Genomic DNA, 9,444 nt, shown 5'->3' on the forward strand with positions numbered 1-9,444 from the left:
TAACGCACTCCCGCGTATACCGCGCACCCCTAAAGTGACCCCCAATCCTGTGGGAAAAAAAGTTATTTTTGTACTTACAGTTTTGGTGTCTTGCGCGGCGTCCATCGGCGGCCTCGTCGAGTCCGGCGTCCTTCTGCGGCTTCGGGTGTCCTTCTGCGGCTTCGGTGTCCTGCGGCGGGTCCGGGGTCCTCTTCGGCGGGTCCGGGGTCCTCTTCGGCGGGTCCGGTGTCCTCTTCGGCGGGTCCGGTGTCCTCTTCGGCGGGTCCAGTGTCCTCTTCGGCGGGTCCGGCGTCCTTCTGCGTCGTCCTTGCGTCCTCCCCGCTCGTTTCCTGCGCCGAGTTTTGAATACTGCGCCAGCATATACCGAGCGCAGTACACTCGGGCAGGCTCGGCAACTGTCGCGCTCACGTCCTGTACGTCCAGGATGTGACCGCGGAAGAAGCCGAGACTGGCCGACTATACCCGAGTGTACTGCGCTCGGTATATGTCGGCGCAGTATTCAAAACTCGGCGCGGGTATCGGCGTATATCGCGCACCCACGATTTTGCCCTGATTTTCAGGGCAAAAAAGTGCGCGATATACGCCGATAAATACGGTGTATATATGTGTGTGTGTGTGTGTGTGTGTGTATGTGTGTGTATGTGTGTGTGTGTATATATATATATATATATATATATATATATATATATATAATTATAATATTTTTTATTTTTTTTTGGGGGGGGGGGCAATTTATTATAGCAAAAAGTCAAAAATATTGCCTTTTCCAAAATGTACGCTTTTTTTTTTAAATTTATTTTTTATTATATCGCAAACAATAAAAACCGCAGAGGTGATCAAATACCACCAAAAGAAAGCTCTATTTGTGGGGAAAAAAAATTACATCTATTATTTTTCGGGTACAGCGTCGCACGACCGCGCAATTGTCAGTTAAAGCGACGCAGTGCCAAATTGTAAAAATTGCTCTGGTCAGGAAGGGGGTAAAATCTTCTGGGGCTGAAGCGGTTAAATGCAATATATTAGTGCTTGGCTTTCCATATTGTCTATTTTTGCTTCTAAACTGAAAGCCGTCTCAGAATGTGACAACTTTACTTTCTCTAACAACAATTTTTCTCCCACGCCAGGAGTTCATGGTGAGAAATGATGTGCCATGCGGTACAACTATTGGGCCAATCCTGTCCAGTAAGTTGGGCCTGCGAGTTCTGGACTTGGGCTGTCCTCAGCTGGCGATGCATTCCATAAGAGAGATGTGCTGCACCTCTGGGGTCATGCAGACCACCACTCTGTTCCAGGTAGGTCTGATTGCTCCAGACAGAATCGCCACTAGAGGGCACTGCTGAACCTGCAATTGTCGGTAGTGCAAGGACTGACGTACATATGGAATGTTTTTAAGCTCCGTCATGGGATGGGAGGGTGGGGATATGGTGAATCCTCAAAACAAGATACGACGGCATCTGGGTTAGATCTGACAGGCGTACGTCTTCGTACGCCTTCGGATCTTCGATGCAATTTTTTGACGTCCGCTGGGTGGTGTTCCCGTCGTAATCCACGTCGGGTATGCAAATTAGCTATTTCCGACGATCCACAAACGTACGAGCGGCCGTCGCATTTTTTTACGTCGTTTCCGTTCGCCTTTTTCTGGCGTATAGTTAAAGCTGCTATCTGGTGGCGTACTCAATGTTAAGTATGGCCGTCGTTCCCGCGTATAATTTTGAAAATTTTACGTCGTTTGCGTAAGTCGTCCGTGAATGGGGCTGGACGCCATTTACGTTCACGTCGAAAACAATGACGTCCTTGCGACATCATTTTGAGCAATGCACCCTGGGAGTTTTGACGGACAAGGCATGCGCAGTTCGTTCGGCGTGGGGATGCGCTTCATTTAAATGAAACACGCCCCCTACCAGCCCAATTTGAATTCCGCGTCCTTACGCCGCGAGAGATACACTACGCCGCCGTAACTTACGGCGCAAATTCTTTCAGGATTCAGAGAAAAGAAAAGCAAGTTACAGCGGCGTAGCGTATCTCACATACGCTGCGCCCACGCAGATGTATGTGGATCTGCCCCCGAGTCTCCTCAGACTTTGGTGTCCTGAAGCAATGGCAGCACACCACAATTCAGAATAGTGCATTCCATTTGTTGTGGTACACAAGGACACGTGAGCGCTGGAGCTGTGTTGCCTTTGTGCAATCCATAATGAATGGCACCTCAACATGCCAATGTGTGCAGGTTACCACCAAGCTCTGCCCTGGAAAGGTTGGAATGGGCCCTGCATTAAGAAATGCAGAATTTTCTACATGTTCACTTTTTAACATTAATCCTTTTCTTAGTACAAACAACTGGGCTGCCATCTTAGACAACCACTTTTGTTCTCTCTCTCCCCCTTCCCTCTGCGTGTCTCTCTGTCTGTCTCTCTCTCTCTTTCTTTCTTTCTTTCTTTCTTTCTTTCTTTCTTTCTTTCTTTCTCTCTCTCTCTCTCTCTCTCTCTCTCTCTCTCTCTCTCTCTCTCTCTCTCTCTCTCTCTCTCGCGCGCCTTCTCCCCGTCTCTTTCTCTCTTTCTCTCTCTCTCTCTCTCGCCTTCTCCCCGTCTCTTTCTCTCTTTCTCTCTCTCTCTCTCGCCTTCTCCCCGTCTCTTTCTCTCTTTCTCCCCGTCTCTTTCTCTCTTTCTCCCCGTCTCTTTCTCTCTTTCTCCCCGTCTCTTTCTCTCTTTCTCCCCGTCTCTTTCTCTCTTTCTCCCCGTCTCTCTCTTTCTCCCCGTTTCTCTCTCTCTTTCTCCCCGTTTCTCTCTCTCTTTCTCCCCGTTTCTCTCTCTCTTTCTCCCCGTTTCTCTCTCTCTTTCTCCCTGTCTCTCTCTTTTTCTCCTCTTCTCTCTCTTTTTCTCCTCTTCTCTCTCTTTTTCTCCTCTTCTCTCTCTTTTTCTCCCCGTCTCTCTCTCTGTCTCTCTCTGTGTGTCTGTCTCTCTCTCTCTCTCTCTCTCTCTCTCTCTCTCTCTCTCTCTCTCTCTCTCTCTCTTTCTTCCCCTCTCTCTCTCTCTCTCTCTCTCTCTCTCTCTCTTTCTTCCCCGTCTCTCTCTCTCTCTCTCTCTCTCTCTCTCTCTCTCTCTCTCTCTCTCTCTCTCCCCGTCTCTCTCTCTCTCTCTCTCTCTCTCTCTCTCTCTCTCTCCCCGTCTCTCTCTCTCTCTCTCTCTCTTTCTCTCTCTCTCTCTCTCTCTTTCTCCCCGTCTCTCCCTTTCTCTCTCTCTCCCCGTCTCTCTTCACTTTTTAACATTAATCCTTTTCTTAGTACAAACAACTGGGCTGCCATCTTAGACAACCACTTTTGTTCTCTCTCTCCCCCTTCCCTCTGCGTGTGTGTGTCTGTCTCTCTCTCTCTCTCTCTCTCTCTCTCTCTCTCTCTCTCTCTCTCTCTCTCTCTCTCTCTCTCTCTCTTTCTCTCTTTCTCCCCGTCTCTCCCTTTCTCTCTCTCTTTCTCCCCGTCTCTCCCTTTCTCTCTCTCTCTCTCTCTCTCTCTCCCCGTCTCTCCCTCTCTCTCTCTCTCTCTCTCTCTCTCTCTCTCTCTCCCGTCTCTCTCTCTCTCTCTCTCTCCCCGTCTCTTCTCTTTCTCTCTCTCTCTCTCTCTCTCTCTCTCTCTCTCTTTCTGTTTCTCTCTCTCTCTTTCTGTTTCTCTCTCTCTTTCTGTTTCTCTCGCTTTTCTTTCTTTCCCATTATCCAGGAACCCCGAGTGTGTCATTCTGCCATTGTTAATGTCATTGTTATGATGCTATATGCGATTATAGAAGTTGTATTTAAACATCTGTTTTTTTCCCCCCTAATCTCAGGCTGATTCACAGCTCCAGAGCCATTTAATAAGAGATTTAAATGCATGACGTGCCGCTGCATATTCTCTCTGCATATCCCAGTCACTTCTACCTTAAATCATTGTTTAACCTTTCTGACAATTCCAGCCCTCGTCTTACCGCTCGGAATCTTACAGACTTGGCCTGAGCATTTGACAGATCTCAGCTTTGTCCCATTAATATCTCCCTATTAGTTGGTATGACCTCAGTGCCCTGTGCTAGGAGGGTGACCCCTCGTTCTCCATACCCCTCTCCTGTATATCTGGGGTCGTGATCGGTTTTTGGGTACATTCACATTATTGTGTATTCAAGCGTCTCTTTGCATGTGTGACTCTATTGGGTCGTGTGTATGAGCACTAATTGTGTGCTTGCTGTGGCCTCATTGGCTGTTGCCATGGCAACCTACACTGGCCTTGAAGTCAATGGGTGGTTGCTGTGGAAACAGCAGACATCAGTGGGTTAGACTTGTGGTTGCTATGGTGAAACCGAGACATCTCTAATGAGCAAAGAGGATGTGTAAGCCTATGAAATATTATAATGGTCACCATGGTGACGTGAGCCCACCCCCCACTTGTCTTGTAGTCTGTTATGCCTGTGTGTGTCTGTGAGCGTTCTCTGGTCCTTGTCCTGGTTCTTCCGATGCTCCCCGGCATTTCCTGAGCCAATGTATGTGTCAGGGGCACAAAAATGTCATAAACTTTAACACATTCCAGGCTTAGGCCACCTGTGGAACTACAGATCCCATCATTCCTTGGCAGGAAAAATGGGTGCATGCTGGGACTTGTAGTTCCACACACTGAAATGGAGCCGCCGCCTGCCTGAGATGTCCGTGCTGCATATTGCCCCCTGTAGTTACCTCAGAATCCGAATACAGAATGTGCAATAACAGAACGCAGTCATCCTCCTCCTGAAGGACGAATCGTGACTCTGATAGTTTTATTATGTTATTTGGGCTGACAAAGCCATGTACAGCGAGCTCATGCTAATGTATATGTACCGCGGACAGAGACCCCCTCGGTGCCGGGCCCCATATTGTCTTCAAAATACAATTATCCCAAATGTTTGCTTCCATTTATGTATACTGCGCGGAGTGCGAAGAGTGGCTCTTCTGTTGGATGGAGTTACGTCATTGTGCTCAGAATTATGTTCTTATACAAGAAGTTTAATGTTCCTCACCTCCCTTTCTCCTTCTGTCATTCTCACTATTTCTCTCCCCCTCTTTTCTTACCGATATATTTCCCTCCTTCCCGTATGTTTCTCCTTTCTCTCTCCCTTCCCTATTTCTCTCTCTTCCTCTTTGGTGCTCTTCTACACTTCAGTCCAAATAAGTGTTTCTTTTGTCTCTTTTGTCTCTCGGCTTTTGCCATCGTTCCCTTTTGTACTCTCCCTCCTTCCTTTCCTTGGCACTCTCTTCCTCTTCCCTTAGATCTCTTCCTCTTCCCTTAGCTCTTTTTCTTGCCTTTTGCTCGCTCCTTCTTGCCTTTTGCTCGCTCGCTCCCTTTTCTCTTCTGCTCTCGCCTTCTCCCCTTTTTGTTCTCGCCTTCTCCCCCTTTTGTTCTCGCCTTCTCCCCCTTTTGTTCTCGCCTTCTCCCCCTTTTGTTCTCGCCTTCTCCCCCTTTTGTTCTCGCCTTCTCCCCTTTTTGTTCTCGCCTTCTCCCCTTTTTTCTTCTCGCCTTCTCCCCTTTTTTCTTCTCGCCTTCTCCCCTTTTTTCTTCTCGCCTTCTCCCCTTTTTTCTTCTCGCCTTCTCCCCTTTTTTCTTCTCGCCTTCTCCCCTTTTTTCTTCTCGCCTTCTCCCCTTTTTTCTTCTCGCCTTCTCCCCTTTTTTCTTCTCGCCTTCTCCCCTTTTTTCTTCTCGCCTTCTCCCCTTTTTTCTTCTCGCCTTCTCCCCTTTTTTCTTCTCGCCTTCTCCCCTTTTTTCTTCTCGCCTTCTCCCCTTTTTTCTTCTCGCCTTCTCCCCTTTTTTCTTCTCGCCTTCTCCCCTTTTTTCTTCTCACCTTCTCCCCTTTTTTCTTCTCACCTTCTTTTTCCTTCTTTTCTTTTTTGCTCTTTCCTTCTGTCCTTTGTTCTCTGCACTCTCCTTCGCTTTCCTTTTTCAGTCAGTCCAAATAAGATTTTTTGGCCAAGACCAAATTCTCTCTCCCTTGCTCTTTCCCTTTTGCACCCTCGTTGGCTCCCTTTCCCTTTTGCACGCTCGTTGGCTCCCTTTCCCTTTTGCACGCTCGTTGGCTCCCTTTCCCTTTTGCACGCTCGTTGGCTCCCTTTCCCTTTTGCACGCTCGTTGGCTCCCTTTCCCTTTTGCACGCTCGTTGGCTCCCTTTCCCTTTTGCACGCTCGTTGGCTCCCTTTCCCTTTTGCACGCTCGTTGGCTCCCTTTCCCTTTTGCACGCTCGTTGGCTCCCTTTCCCTTTTGCACTCTTGTTGGCTCCCTTTCCCTTTTGCACTCTTGTTGGCTCCCTTTCCCTTTTGCACTCTCGTTGGCTCCCTTTCCTTTTTGCACTCTCGTTGGCTCCCTTTCCCTTTTGCACTCTCGTTGGCTCCCTTTCCCTTTTGCGCTCTCGTTGGCTCCCTTTCCCTTTTGCACGCTCGTTGGCTCCCTTTCCCTTTTGCACGCTCGTTGGCTCCCTTTCCCTTTTGCACGCTCGTTGGCTCCCTTTCCCTTTTGCACGCTCGTTGGCTCCCTTTCCCTTTTGCACTCTTGTTGGCTCCCTTTCCCTTTTGCACTCTCGTTGGCTCCCTTTCCTTTTTGCACTCTCGTTGGCTCCCTTTCCCTTTTGCACTCTCGTTGGCTCCCTTTCCCTTTTGCGCTCTCGTTGGCTCCCTTTCCCTTTTGCACTCTCGTTGGCTCCCTTTCCCTTTTGCACTCTCGTTGGCTCCCTTTCCCTTTTGCGCTCTCGTTGGCTCCCTTTCCCTTTTGCGCTCTCGTTGGCTCCCTTTCCCTTTTGCGCTCTCGTTGGCTCCCTTTCCCTTTTGCGCTCTCGTTGGCTCCCTTTCCCTTTTGCGCTCTCGTTGGCTCCCTTTCCCTTTTGCGCTCTCGTTGGCTCCCTTTCCCTTTTGCACTCTCGTTGGCTCCCTTTCCCTTTTGCACTCTCGTTGGCTCCCTTTCCCTTTTGCACTCTCGTTGGCTCCCTTTCCCTTTTGCACTCTCGTTGGCTCCCTTTCCCTTTTGCACTCTCGTTGGCTCCCTTTCCCTTTTGCACTCTCGTTGGCTCCCTTTCCCTTTTGCACTCTCGTTGGTTCCCTTTCCCTTTTGCGCTCTTCTTTGCTCCCTTCTTTGCTCTCTTTCCCCTTTGCACTCTTCTTTGCTCCCTTTCCCTTTTGCACTTCTTTTTGCCCCCTTCTTTGCTCTCTTTCCCCTTTGCACTCTTCTTCGCACTCTCCGTTTTTATTTTTTATTTCAATCATTCCATATGCTTTTTTTTTTTTTTTAGGCAGGACCAAATCTTGCATTTTTTTCCTGTTATATATATTTTGTGATTGCAATCTATACTTTTTTTCTTTTTTTTTCTTTTCAGGCATTCTTTGATCAATACCCAGCTGTGAACAACAGTCTGCAGGTGGATTAAATGCTCACCATCCATCCTTTTGTCGGAGCACTTACTCCCTTCTTGCCCGGACCCTTGTTATAATCGTGTGATGGGTGTGGTGTTTGTGCACAAAGAGCTGCCCCTGCCTGTGAAATAAATACGTTTTGTGTAATTCAGACTCTGTTATTTTCCGACCGACTTAACTGTTAAGGGTGTAGATTGAAAGAAAAAAAAAAAGTCTCCCTTTAAGGGTTTACCAAGATATAAAGCCCTCCTGCTGAGTAGTTCAGTTTGTCACCCATCAGTAGCTGTCCTCCCTATTTATTCCCTTGTGTCTGCAATCTGGTGATCCTGGAACACACATGCTGGTGATGCTGGAACATCCAACTTGAAAGGGGTGCTTGATGATAAAAAAAAAAAAAATGCCAGTTATAAAACATTTCTCAAGGTCCCTAATCCGTTTCAGAACTACCCTAAAAGCCTTAATGTAATTAAGTCAAAAAGCAGAGTCAAGTTACATAGCAAAGACCTGATGAAGTAGATTCCTGCTGCCTTCTGCTAATCCGTATATAGAAGTGTCTGCAGGGAATCGCAAGAAATAAGGTCAATTTGGTGAACCTTCCAACACAACTGTTGGGGTTGCTGGAGAGCATTGGGTTACATTCACATGAGTGTCTGGAGGCAGAAGCCGGAAAAAATTCTGCAGATTTTCGACGGTGGTTGTAAATGCTGCCGGCACACATTTTGTGTGACCAATGGCAGCTGTCAGATTTTTACTCAGTACAAATCAATGGCCAGTGGTGGTAGGCCAATTAGGGGTGCAGGGGAGCTGCCCCCCCCCCCCCAAGTTCATAGAACAATTTATTTTTAAATTAATGATAATATGACTAACATTTTAACATCTTATAGGTAGATTCAGTGAGAGTTAGGCCGACTTATCAGTAGATAAGTCGGCCTAACTCAGAATCTACGCCGACCTATGTTTAAGCGTATGCTCAAACAGAGATACGCTTAAACATATCTAAGATAGGACGGCTTGCGCCGTCCTATCTTAGGTTGCAATATTTTGGATGGCCGCTAGGTGGCGCTTCCATTGCGGCCGGCGTACAATATGTAAATGAGTTTATACGCCAATTCACGAACGTACGCCCGGCCGCCGCAGTCGATTTTCGCAGTTTCCGTAGCGCATTACAGGCCTAAAGTTATTCCACCTATGAGGTGGAATAACAATGTTAAAGTATGGCCGCCGTTCCCGCCGCGAGATTCGAATTTTTTACGTCGTTTGCGTAAGTCGTCCGCGAATTGGGATTTACGCCGTTTACGTCCATGTCCAAATCAATAGGCCAGTGCGGCGTACGTAACCGCAATGCACACTGGGAAATGTAGTCGCGCGGCGCATGCGCAGTGAAAAAAAACGTCAAAAACGTGAGGTCAAGCCTCATTACCATCAAACACGCCCCCCTCCAAGTCATTTGAATTCGGCGCCCTTACGCCAGCCCGCTTTAGGCTACGCCGCCGTATATTAGCAGGCAAGTATATTGAGAATCATTACTAGCCTAGCTAATTTACGGCGGCGTAGCCTAAACAGGCTAAGCTGCGCCGCCGCAAAGTTAAGCCCATCTCTTTGAATCTACCTATATGTCTGTGCAGTGCACTGTGCGGGGCACCGGACTAATAGATGTCTATTAGGTCTGCCTATTTTTACCAAGCACCTGATTAGAGAATGAGGCTCTAATTGGCTTGTTTTACATTGTCCTTTAGGGCGCAAAGCACTGCGCCCCAAACCCTCCCACTTTTTTGATTTTACCAATTCAAAATTCATGTCACTTAAAGGGGTTGTAAAGGTTTGTTTTTTTTATTTTCTAAATAGGTTAGTTTAAGCTAGTGCATTGTTGGTTCACTTACCTTTCCCCTCAATTTCCCTTCTAAATATTTTTTTTCTTTGTTTTCTTTGTCTGAATTTCTCACTTCCTGTTCCTCCTCAGTAAGCTGTTCTAAATGACTTTCCACCGCTCAGATGATGGTGGAAAGCTTACTGAGGAGAAACAGGAAGTGAGAAATTCAAACAAAGAAAAAAAACATTTAG

At 47.5% G+C, this 9,444-nt stretch overlaps 1 protein-coding gene across 2 annotated transcripts in view; it reads left to right on the forward strand.

Moving 5' to 3' along the window:
• Positions 1-7,530, forward strand: part of LOC120944188 (aspartyl aminopeptidase) — a 67,566-nt gene extending 60,036 nt beyond the window's left edge. For both annotated transcript variants that reach the window (XM_040358132.1, XM_040358133.1), the window contains exons 14-15: positions 1,125-1,292; positions 7,347-7,530. In XM_040358132.1, coding sequence (XP_040214066.1) covers positions 1,125-1,292; positions 7,347-7,397 — 219 coding nt within the window. In that variant the 3' untranslated portion in view covers positions 7,398-7,530. The remainder of the gene's footprint in view (positions 1-1,124; positions 1,293-7,346) is intronic.
• The last annotated feature ends 1,914 nt before the right edge of the window (positions 7,531-9,444 follow it).

Source organism: Rana temporaria, chromosome 6 (assembly GCF_905171775.1).
Source record: "Rana temporaria chromosome 6, aRanTem1.1, whole genome shotgun sequence".
Classification (NCBI taxonomy): Eukaryota; Metazoa; Chordata; class Amphibia; order Anura; family Ranidae; genus Rana; species Rana temporaria.